General features: G+C 40.1%; 1 protein-coding gene across 3 annotated transcripts; it reads right to left on the bottom strand.

Moving 5' to 3' along the window:
• Positions 1 to 2,537: 2,537 nt before the first annotated feature.
• Positions 2,538 to 10,619, bottom strand: hspa4l (heat shock protein 4 like). 3 transcript variants are annotated; one of them, XM_023285895.3, is made up of 19 exons: positions 10,218 to 10,619; positions 9,249 to 9,306; positions 8,978 to 9,118; positions 8,676 to 8,798; positions 8,489 to 8,588; positions 8,104 to 8,237; positions 7,770 to 8,014; positions 7,607 to 7,683; positions 7,366 to 7,517; positions 7,155 to 7,261; positions 6,843 to 6,976; positions 6,252 to 6,448; positions 5,678 to 5,752; positions 5,150 to 5,293; positions 4,067 to 4,192; positions 3,823 to 3,930; positions 3,601 to 3,720; positions 3,094 to 3,255; positions 2,538 to 3,005 (listed from the first exon to the last, which is right to left on the bottom strand). In XM_023285895.3, exons 1-19 carry the CDS (start codon positions 10,322 to 10,324, stop codon positions 2,817 to 2,819), a joined length of 2,499 nt encoding a protein of 832 aa, XP_023141663.2. In that variant the 5' UTR covers positions 10,325 to 10,619; the 3' UTR covers positions 2,538 to 2,816. The 3 variants fall into 3 exon arrangements, with proteins under 3 accessions (XP_023141663.2, XP_035811252.2, XP_023141664.2); XM_035955359.2 differs by having other exon boundaries at positions 5,150 to 5,308; positions 5,687 to 5,752; XM_023285896.3 differs by having other exon boundaries at positions 5,687 to 5,752.
• Between the last annotated feature and the right edge of the window lie 1,638 nt (positions 10,620 to 12,257).

The following is a 12,257-nucleotide window of genomic DNA, read 5'->3' as shown; positions in this document are numbered from 1 at the left end:
TGTTAGTTTTTATACATCATGTTGTGTTTTTATCTGCCATTTAAATTCAGATTTTGTGAGTTACCTGTTTTATTTTGCTGCCTCATGAAGCATTTTGTAGCTTAAAATAATAATAGTATATTTCTAATCACATAACTGGATCTGCCCTGCTTGCCTTGATTCATCAGAAGAAGAAAGAGCATTTGAAACGTTAAATCTAGAATGAATGAGATATCTGCAGTGAAGTCTGCCACCTCGAAAACACAATAAAATGTCACAATGGACTCATTTTATGAAATTCTGCATTTCAGACGCCTGTATTTAGCTATACGATTATTTCATTCATGTACGGAGCCCCTCTGGTGACATGGTAAAAAAAAATAAATAAATTGTGGCCACAATATAGCTATAACGTTCGCACGAAATACTACTTCATGGAGTTCGGTAAAGTTGGCAAGATATTCACAGATTCGGACTTCCGGCATCAAAAACTCATGAGATATAGGTTGTAAAAACATAAACGATGCCTCTTTCAAATCGTTGTAAGCTAGACAATGTACTACAAGGCCAGTTTTATCAAAAGTAGCTGTCTTTCCAACTGCAGAAACAACATTGATATCTATGCGCAGCCGGCTGTGCGACGAGTGAACAGGGACCGTCTGCAAATAGCAAAACCGCTGCAACAGCGAAGAGAGACACTACACAAATATTCAGTAACTTCACTCTTATACATTGTAGTGTCACCAAAATCACTGGAGCCATCAGTTGGCTTCTGCTGGTCATACTACAACTCTTGATTTGATATTTAACTGTTTTTCATGATTTTAAGGACTTTTTATTACTTTTGAAATTGTTGTTATATATCTCAAATATTTTTTGTTCTAACAGATAAAAGTGTTCATCCATTTTTTTGGTAGATTGTGGAACATTAATAACCGAAAGTAACTGAATTTTATTTTATTTGGGTTGTTTATTGCCATGTGAAGTTGTGCACACTATTTAGTGTGCATGCTTGTGTGTGAAGTTTAAGGATTATGAGTAAATTAGCTTTGATGGCTCTTTTCTTGATGTATGTGGTGCTATATTTTTAGATCCACAGTGCACCTGTTTGTCCAAATACATGATACTGAATAGTAATGGAACCTGGAATCCTCACCAAAGAGAGGATCAGATAACACCAATATACCAAACTAAACTGTTTAGACTGTCTCCTCAAGTACTGACGATTGGGAAGAAAGACAATAAGATGCCTTCTTACAAGGCTACAGCGTTAATTGAGTCATTTAAACCATAATGTTAAACCGATAATAATATTTTCCAAGTTAAGGACTGTACGGACAATACTTGGAAGAAAAAACCTGAAGGTATGATCAGTAGGACCCTTTTGATGGTTGGATGGAGTTTATTTTTTCTGCAGTGTTTAAGAGTGAAGTGATTGAATTTGATTTACTATAAAAATTTCTTAAAATTCAGATTTTTAATTTATTACCAAACCAAGAGTTGTAGTATGACCAGTAGGAGCCAACTGATGGCTCCAGTGAATTTGGTGACACTACAGTGTATAAGAGTGCAGTTATTGAATTTCTTACTAATAAAAATTCCTTAAAATTCTTATTTTTAGTTTAGCACCAAATAAAGAGTTGTAGTATGACCAGCATGAGCCAATGGATGGCTCCAGTGATTTTTGACACTACAGTGCATAAGAAGTGCAGTTACTAAATGTGTAGTCTCTCTTCGCTGTTGCAGCGGTTTTGCTATTTGCAGACGGTCCCTGTTCACTCGTCGCACAGCCGGCTGCGCATAGGCACCAATGTTATTCCTGCAGCTTGAAAGACAGCTACTTTTGATAAAACTGGCCTTGTAGCACATTGGATAGCTTACAACGATTTGAAAGAGGCATCGTTTAGGTTTTTACAACGTATATCTCATGAGTTTTTGATGCCGGAAGTCCGAATCTGTGAAGATCTTTCCAATTTCGTGGCCATGAAGTAGTATTTCGTGCGGACGTTATAGCTATATTGTGGCCACAATTTATTTATTTTTTCACCATGTCACCAGAGGGGCTCCGTAGGGATTTCTTTCAAGTTTATTCCCTAAAAATCAAATAATTTCAGACTTGGGTAATTTTGCCTTACAGACAAATGTATTTATTTTTGCCATCTATAAATTCCAAAACTTAAATATGGAAAAATGCAAGAAAACAAAAAGGAAACTAGTCACTTACTAAAGAAACTTGGTGTGTCAAGCATTTCCATTTTAACACTAGGAATGTGCTCTTTATGTACATATGTATGCTGGCTGTTTTTATATACTAAAATAATATTTACAGTCTCTAGACATGGACATCTCTTCAAACTCGTTAAATACAAATATATATAATTTGTATTACTGCATACAAACTATTGGTTCTGCAATAGCATTTGTTTGGACAGTACTTGTCTATTTTTCTTATGGGTGATGGGATTTACTGTTGATACTGGATGCTTAAGAGACACATGGAATGCAAACACAGAGTGTACTTTCCTGTATGGTACCAAGGAAACAGTTTTACAGCAGAATCAGAGTTTAATCTATTGCATCATTCTTTAATTTATTAGGTATGTCAAACCTTTGAGAGAGTAAAGCACACCATTGTCACACATAAGGATGGAAGGGTGAAAACAGAAAACCTCAAAAGGTAAAGTCCAATCGGGGGAGACACACAAACAGATCCACAGAGGTGGCTGGTGAGGAATGATCCCAGGCGATGGTCCCAGGTACTGATGCTTCTACTGTCTAAATGGTACGTGATGGTAAACGCAGTGATGGCTGCAGAGTTTACCCATCAGAGACCAATTTCAGTCCACCTCCATCTCTTTTGTTCCAGGCTTTGTCTGCTGGCTTCCCTTCGCATCTCCCTTCCCCTCTGCTCCTTGCTTAGCTGTCGGGCCATTATGAGCTCCACTGTTCTGATCATTCACTTCAGGGGCCTCCTCCACTGTGGGCTTTGGCCTGTTGATGACTGGATTACATACGTCCTCCAGCTCCTGGTAAAGGAAGCACGTCGGTAAAAGAAAATGAGCAGATCTCATTCTTACTAATGGAGGAAAATAACACGAATAGTCATTCACATACCTGGATTTTGGCAATTATGTCTGCTACTTTAACAGCGGGATCTTGGGTTATAGCGAGTTTGCTCTGCGCATTCATCTTGCTGTTCATCCAGCCCATGCTTTCATTCACACACTTTTCCACAGTGTTCATTTCTTCTGCAACCAAATGCAGGTATCGCTCATCCTGGGAAATAGATTGTGAAGAAGAAAATCATTTGCAGATCCCGATTTCAAGATTTATGACTACTAAATCGTTAATCATCTACCCAAAACAATTCAAAATAACATCACTGAAAAGGCATTTAAAAGCAACAAAACCATTTTAAAAAGTGTGCACTAGTAAGAAAAAACTACTGAATCCTCCAGGACTCAGAATGTTGATAGATACGCAGTATTCATGAAACACCATGCAATAATTAGCAAACTGTACCACTTTGACACACAGTCCTTAATGCTGTCTGTTGACTGTTGACGCCTAATTTTCTTCTAAAGAGAGAAACAAAGACATCACAGGTTAAAGAGAGTTTACCTTCTGTTTGTAGCAATCTACAAACTTCATGTAGAGTTGCAGTTTCTTCCCCAGCTCTTCAAAAGCCCTCGGCCGGTCCTCATGCTCTCTGTGCCGGTCCTGAATGGGCTGACCCAACCTCTGGAAATAATTACATTTATGTACATTTTAATAACTACTGCCACTTTACAATTTGTACTTCGTCTGAACTTAAAAATGTCCTCTTCACACATGAAAACAAACCTTAAGTCCCTCTAGCTTCTCCTCATACACTTGTTTGGGCTGGTCTTCTCCATCCTCATACAGCCAGTTCTCCGTGTCCTCCAGCATCAGCGTCAGCCGGTTACTGTCCTGTTATTAATGGGCCAACATAACATAGATATTAAGTAATAGGTCATTAGCTTGATGCATCTCGTCAGTCATAAAAGTCTTAAATACATCCAGATGAGACTTGTTATTAAGGCATGACAGAAGAAGTCTCACCCACCTCCTCGGTGACATACTTTTCATACATCCCACAAAGTTTGTCACGCAGATCATATACATATTCCTCCACAGCATTTTTAGCATCATTCAGCTCTTTCACCAGTTTGTCCTGGATAATCATCTGGCGCTGTGAAGAAAAACACAAAAATACAATAATACCATAGAAAATAATATTATTTACCTAACAACAAACTGTAGTATCAAATGAACACCTCTAACACAACCAAGACAGATTTACTGACTGATCAGTGTTTGTATAGTAGTTTATCCCAGGATAGAAAATAAATGTCATGTTATAGATTTGTGGTATTAGGCATTTTAAACAGAATAATAACTGTTTTTGAATGGATGCAGTAAGCAATATGTTTTTTGGCTTGTGGGATTCAGAGTTTTTGGCAATTTAGAACCAAATAGTCAAGACTAGTCATAAATATTAAGACATTAGTAGTGCAATGGCCTAATAACAAAGAGCAAAAACTGTGGCATTTACCTCAAATCAAGACCTTTAGATAGGGTGCATTTAAAACCGTATTGATTAACTGATGAACTGATTAGCTGTCAGCTCTTAAATTAAGCCCCGGCCGCTTTGACAACTGATTAAACGCTTGGAGGGTCAAAATTCTTTGATTTTAGCATCTTAAATCTAAATGTTTTCCGGCTTCTTTACTCATCTATGAGAGCAAACTAAATATCTTCCACTTGTGGGAAAAACAAGACGTTTGAGGACATTATCTTGGGCTCATGGGAATGCTGACTAACGACTAATCAACAAATTAACAATAAAATAACCCTGGTAATATTTCTCCAAGGCTTACGCTGAAAAATGTTACTCTCCTCAATAAATGCATGCACAAAAGGGACCAATCTGTAACCATTAAACCAAAACTATAGCTCCTTGCTGATTTGAAAATGTCAGGAAAGAAGAATGACCAGCAAAAGCACCACAGCACACAAATTGTACGAGTAAAACAAATACGAAACACATATCAGATTATAATTCCACTACATCCTTTAAGGCTCAGGTAATCAACATTTCAATGAGAGAATGACTCAGCTTTTTCCAAAGGCCAGCAGCAGCTCTCACCTCATACTCCACAAAGTTACTAAGGACATCACTGTCAAGCTGTCGGATGTTGTTGGCCACGATGGGAAGATCAATACTCTTCACCTTGACTTTGGGCTTGCTCCCTCCTGCCGCTGGATCCTGCTTTTCTCCAGATGCCCCCTCCTGGATTTGGAAATCCAAAAAAAAAAAAAAAAAACACAATAAGGCTTTTTAGCTGTTTAAAGATTTTAAAACATGGAGCCCATCACCAGTTTATTTCTTTGATAAATGAATATGATTTTGTTTAATTCTGGAAGAGATGCATCAATGAGGAGCGCTGACATAAACTCCGTGGCTTAAAGGCTGCATATTTGTAAGAATATATTCTCGATTTGATGTTACCTAATCAAATACATAACATTTTTTAGGTCTGCAAGATTTGTGCCAGGGTTTTTTTTCTGTAATAGTATTAATACTATCTGGTATGAGCAGAAAAACACAAGACATGAGTATAGGTATTAATAATCATAGTGTATCAAAGCAGCCCTACATGGAAGCCTGACTAACCTTACTTACTGCGCTGCTGTCCTCGTTCTGCTGCTCCCCCTGGCTTTGGCCTTCCTGGTCCACCTGCATTTTAGTCTGAGACACAACAAACACAATTATTTTATCCAAGCTATAACAAATATAAATCCAAGAATATCTGATGTCAGTTTTATGTAAAAGAACAATGCAGACAGTTACTATAGAGAGAATATCTAAATTAATGGAGGATGTAAACAGCTGCTTTAAATGTGGCTTAAAACACTACAACACACAAGGACATGATATGGAAGAGAATTCTGACAAGCACTAACTAATTTACCTGTTGTACAATGTCTCTGGAAACACTTCTTTCTATACCACTTTTTTAAAACATATTTTATGTTTTGCAGGCTCAAAAGCCAAGTACCACTTAAAAGAAAGCCATGGGGCCATCAGTGACATGTTTCATCATCTGGAGATACATCTGTATCCATTTTAATCATTATCTACCCAGTAGTTGTTGAGCTATTTTACTCTGTATCAAAGCGTGAGACCAACACACCGACTTATACTGACATCAGCATCACAACAGCAACTGTGGCAACAATCATCCTACCTGTTCCTCTGCTCTGCCTTCATTCTGCACCAGTGGCTCTGAGTCGATTTGCATGTCTTCTCCTTCCCCTTTCTGCTTCTCAATCAGGGAAGCGCTGGATACACTGAAGATGCCGTGGACGTTGACGCGCACTTTGACTTTGACTTTAGAGCTGTCTCCATCGGGCTGGGGAACCACATTGTGTACAGAAAAACGGCCTGGAAGCAGATAGGAAGAAAATCAGTGGATTGTTGTGACACTTCTATAGCAGAAGCTGGTGGATGTTGCAACAAACTGATATCCCACCTGAGGATGCACACCCACCCACCACATGCACATACAGACAATGATGCTGCTTAGCTGAGTCACTACAACCCATCTGTGGGACACTGAGCCTCATTCCTAATTACTATCCAGCCTGTAGATCCCTACAGGGACTCAACTACAAATGGGCCAGCTACTTAGGGCAGCTGTATCAGTCACCTCACTGGCTGTAAACTGGTGCTACTGGAGCCGGATATAAATGCAAACACCTTAAACTTGCTCTGGTTCAGCCTGTTTGTGTAAAAGTGAGCAAAGAATGACCAGTGAGGTGCTTTGACTTGACATCACCTATCCTGTGGTCCGGGTAAGGGAGCTCTTGAGGGCAACTGTAGAAGGCTTCGAGGTCAAACGGTTCCTTCTTGTGGAAGGTGATCACTTTGGAAAAAGGAGCAGCATGATTCTTACTGAACACCTCACACTCTCTGGAGCAAAAATGCAGCAAAAGAAAAAGCAAAGTCAGGTTGTGGAAAGTCAACAGGGTCAGCACATACTGCACCTTCAAGCTGGCTGACCTAGCTTTGCTTCCCACAGGGGGATGACTACAGAGAAATACTGTGTCTCGTCTTGTTTCCCTAATGTTGCTAATTAAGACGCCTTTACCCCAATCCATCCTCTGTTGGTGACTTCCAGCGCAGAGTAATGGGGAAGGGAACCACGTCAGTGATGGAGAATTCACGAACTTTAAAGGCTGGAGACAAAATTGCACACTGCAGACAGACAAAGAAAACACATTTACTACATTACATATCATGAATTTCAGACTATTTGTATAGTAAACTGGAAAACATATTAGGTAAAAGAAGACTCCTACCTGAAGTGCACAGCCTCTTGCTACAGCTTCGTCTGCGTTGAGTGTGGTGCTGATGTCTTTGCCGAAAAACTTGGCGATCCTCTCTTTGATTGCTGGCATTCTTGTAGCTCCTCCAACTATCTCCACTCCATAGATATCATCCCGACTCAACTCTGCCACAAAACACATACATTACTGGGGGATTCTTCCTTCATATAACGTTAAAATAATCAATGTTAGTCTCTAAACCTGAGAGACATACTTGATTGTTCAAGGGCTGCTTTCAGTGGCATCTCCACTCTCATCAGATACTGAGCACACATGTCTTCAAACTGCATCCTGTGAGGTATATACAAAGAAGAAACTATACTTATAATGTCCACATTGGAGACATGATTACTAGGGAGAAAAATTATAAGTTGAACCTGTTCATCCTGCTGGAAACATCAATGTCGTTCATGAAGCACTCTATGTTCAGAGGCAGGTCCGAGGAGTTGGCGCTCATGAGCTTCTTCAGTTTCTCGCACTCCTGGTGCAGCCGCAGCAGAGCCCTAGGGTTGTCCCTCACGTTCAGCTTGTACTTGCCCTTAAACTCCTCGCAGAAGTAATCCACCAGTGTTTCGTCAAAGTTACGCCCTCCAAGGTACAGGTCGAACGCTGTGGCGAGGACCTGACAACACCACATGGATATTGAGCTTGGAGATTTAAAATGCAGGTGCAGGTGTGACTGAAGGCAGAAAAAAAAAGCTAAAAGCTGACCTTGAGTTTGCCTTTGTTGAAAGCAGTGATGGAGACCTGGAACGATGAATGTCCCATGTCTACAAATACCACATTTCTTGGCCGTTCTTCTGGAGTAGGAAGGTCTTGCTTGTAGATCCCATAAGCCAAAGCCACTGTTCATGAGAAAGACATCCTCTTTCACCTCTGTCTCTTTTATATCTATAACATGCAATATTTTAATGTGAAAGACATAAAACCAACATCTCAGATAATGTCTAAACCGTGTTCCTGTCTACTTAAATAAGATGCCCAAGGCAGAGGTTGCTGTCATTCAAAAAGTTGAACACAAAAGTATTGATCCACCTTAGTCCTATTCATTTAATGCGGAAATGTCACTACAAGCAATTTATCCGAGAACACTGACCTGCAGTCGTATCATTAATGAGCCGTAAACAGTTCAGTCCTGCAATCTGAGTCGCATCAAACACCGACCGCCTTTCAGCATCTGTGAAAAAACTTGGGACCTGTAAAACAGAGCACAAATCAATACGTTTCCTCGAACCACTCGTTGAATTATGTTGATAGTCTTCTGTAATGTCCTCCTCACTCACAGAGATGACACAGTCCACCACCGGCTTCTTCAAGGCGCTCTCTGACGTCTCCTTCAGCTTGGTGAGCAGCATCCCCGTGATCTGCTCAACTGTGAACGCTTTATCCTCGTCCAGATAGCGCACCTGTGAACATGATGGCGTCAGGACGTCCGAGACGAATCAAAAACTGACATGTGAAGGTGTTAGGTTGCTTAAAGGTGAGTAAAAAGAAGTAATTTAATCATGTTCATGTGTAAATGGAAAGAGCAAAAGGGTGCAATGACAGCAGAAAACTGTCAGATAAAGCAGTGAAACAGCTTTACCTTAATTCCAGTGTTTCCATTTGCCAGTTTATGTAAGCTGTAAGGCAATTTGGGTTTTTCCGCCTGGACGAATGGGTCATCAAATGCTCTGCCGTGGAACTTTTTGAAGCCATGGACTGTATTTTTGAAGTTTGTTATAATCTGAAAAAAGAGGATCAAGCCATGCGTCACTGGAGTCACTTTGCAAATTAATTTACAATCATGTCACCAATCCGATGTGTAATGTGACTTTCATTACAGAAATAAGACAAATTTCCATGAATGATCTTACTTGACTCTTGGCTGCATTTCCAATCATGCGATTTTTGGAGGCCAAAGACACGCAAGCCCTTAACGGAGGACAAACACATCAGCAAATTAGTTAGGCAACAACAGAAATAATCCCATTAACAGATGTGGCAGACGAGGCTGAACTGTAATTGACTGACAGAAATGACAGGTGTTCCGATTAAGGAAATTTCACATGGGAGTCTGAGGAGGAACCACAAACTAGGGCAGTGAGACAGATCAGTTCACCTTCAAGATTAAGCTCTTCCTGTCCAAAAGTTAAAAAAAAAAATCACATTTTGAGTCAACTCGTATTTTAGAGCAGCATATTTGTCACAAAGATGAATGCTTCTGGTTTAAGGGATCCATTTCACACTGGCTGCCGGTGACAAGTCACTCCCTAGTTTCACCTTGCCATAAAAATATCCCCATCCACTTAAAGGTGCAATGCTTTCCAGCTGCACATCCCTGTTTGCAGGATGCTGCACCACAGAAACACAGGCCCACATGGGCATTGATTGTGTTTGTAGGATCAGTGAATTCATTATCCTCTATGAATAAAACAATATAAAACAATGTCACTACTATGATTCACTTTGGCATTGACATGCTGCTCTGTCATGTCAAACCCTGTTTGTTTGCCCTCACTGCAGGACTGTATGCTAACATGCAGCATGAAATAAACAGCACTGTCTTCTGTAAGTTGATTACTCGGTCAACTTTGCGCAGCTCAGTGATCAGGCGACATGTCAAGTGTCTGTTTGAGCAAAGTGTCATTTTTTTTCAAAAACCTACGATAACCTGCTGTGACGGAGAATAAACCGCTGGTTACAGGCCTCATCACCATCACCACCACCATCCCTGTGCCTCTGCCGCTCCGCCACAGTGCGCCTCCGGTCGCGAACATTGCGTAACAAACTCCCAGCCTGAGCAACACTACACGGCGATGATGTCTGTCAGTATTTATACTTACGGTGTGCATCTGTCACTGTATTCATTGGCAATGGTTTCAATGCCACCGCTCCTGGCCACAGCGATGTAACAGTTTTGGAAACCCACATCAATGCCTACCACTGACATAATGAGCGCTCTTTAAATTCACCTCCTCTAAGTTATCCGCCGCAACGACCGCACTCACACCTATGAGGCGAAAGAAAAAAATTCAATGGCGGTCTATTCCGAAATAAAATCTATACAAGCGTGTCTCCCGACCTGGAAATATACAAGCCAGGTAGCTGAAGGGTGCCCTAACTGAGTTACTAGCTGTTATGTAAGTCAAGCTGTTTATAGCGAACTCATTGAGAGTAATCCCAGGGAGCAGTGATGTCCAGAGCGGATTCTCCCACTCCTCGGCAGCCCTCTCATCTCCCAACGGCTCTGTCAGACGGATGCTCCCTCGGCCCGCCCCCGTACGGCTCTGATTGGCCCAGACACACCCATGGTCCCTACGTGATTGGTGCTACAACCAATCGATAACAGAACCATCTAGAACCCCCTGGAAAGGGGACCGCGGACTCTAGACTCCATGGCGCTACGTCACACTCAGTGAGGACAGCAGCGGTAGCTCGGACATTTTGCCCTGAATTTGACCTGACAGCTATATTTTATCCGTTTACATCTCACTTACCTCATCATAATTATATGCACAGCTCTAATATCTAATAAATTAGCCTAATTGATCTGTAATTAATATTTGGAGCTCACAATAAGTGGCACACATCATGAGAACAGGTGTTACCTGAAAGCCTCTGCGGAGGGCATTTAACCTTTAATCTGTATCACGTGTTCTCTCCTATATAAGTTTTGGAATATGATGCATCAGTATAGTGATGCTGTGGTAATACTATAAATGTAAGTATTTGTAAAAATGTAAATGAAATGTAAATGCAATATGTAAAAATTAAATAACACAGGAACCTTCCACAAGCATTTTGAGTTAAATTTAACAAGATAGTCCAGTTTGTTTGTTTGTTGTGAACACAGTCCAGATATCAGGAAGCTTCAGGGAACGTTTCTTGACTATAGTTGTTGTAGAATTTTACAAAAAAAAAAAAAAAAGCTGCAGCATGTGGTAAACACAGCCCAGACAACAGGGCCTTCAGGGAAAAGCTTCAGGGAACCCTTTAGGTAACATTCAAAACAACCCCCAAGGAACGTTCCCTGATATTAGTTGTAGAATTTTACAGGGAAGTCATAAACACAACTCAAAGAATCGAAACTTTCAGGGGCTCTACAGTAAACAGTCAGGGAACATTCACAGGAATCTTTGATCAGAAGTTTTTGTTGAATTTTTCAAGTAGTTTGTTGTGAACACAGCCCAGAAAACAGGAATCTTCAGGGAACATTCAGAGCAACCTCAAGAGAATGTTTAGGGCAACCTCAAAGGAATGTTTTTGAAAAAGTTGTAGAATTTTACAAGAAAGTCAAATTTTGTTGTAAACAGCCCAGAAAGCAGAAACCTTCAGAGAACCTGAACCTGAACCAGGAATTGTCAGGGAACATTCCCAGGAATGTTCTCTGATGATATGTTTTTGTCGATTTTCACAAGAAAGTTACAGTGTGTTGTATATTCAAGAAGAAAAGGAACTTTCAAGCAACATTCCCAGCAACCTTTAAAGAACCTTGACTGGGAACATTTCCTGAAGGTTCCTGTTTGCTGGGACACTACTTACCTCCAGTGATCATTACAACATTAAATTCTTTATGCGTTGTTTAAATGTATCAAGATTGAATTTGGTCAATAAACACTAAAAACTCAAACAAAATCATTATTACAATCTGTAGATAGTAAGAGCCTCAACTTCAGGATTTTTTTTTTTTTATCAGCATACAGATGATTTTTAAACAATGTCAATCATTTTTCAGGTTAAGATATGATGATGATGATGATGATGACGATGATGATGAAAAATTCAAATCATAAGACTCTAGCCTATTCAGGTTAAATTTAAGTTGTTTGTATGATGTGCAACAACTGAATACTGCAGAAGAATAAAGAATTGCATCTTTGAGT

The sequence above is a fragment of the Amphiprion ocellaris genome, chromosome 20, assembly GCF_022539595.1.
Source record: "Amphiprion ocellaris isolate individual 3 ecotype Okinawa chromosome 20, ASM2253959v1, whole genome shotgun sequence".
Lineage (NCBI taxonomy): Eukaryota > Metazoa > Chordata > Actinopteri > Pomacentridae > Amphiprion > Amphiprion ocellaris.
The sequence above is the reverse complement of the archived record's forward strand: the minus strand, read 5'-3'. Positions and strand labels throughout refer to the sequence as shown.

Coding starts and splice junctions, on each gene's coding strand:
- hspa4l (XM_035955359.2), bottom strand. CDS start 10,324: ATGTCAGTGGTAGGCATTGATGTGGGTTTCCAAAACTGTTACATCGCT. Junction 5,753..6,251: donor AAGGCAGAGCAGAGGAACAG/GTAGGATGATTG, acceptor GTTGTGTCTCAG/ACTAAAATGCAGGTGGACCA. Junction 3,256..3,600: donor TAGATTGCTACAAACAGAAG/GTAAACTCTCTT, acceptor TCTATTTCCCAG/GATGAGCGATACCTGCATTT.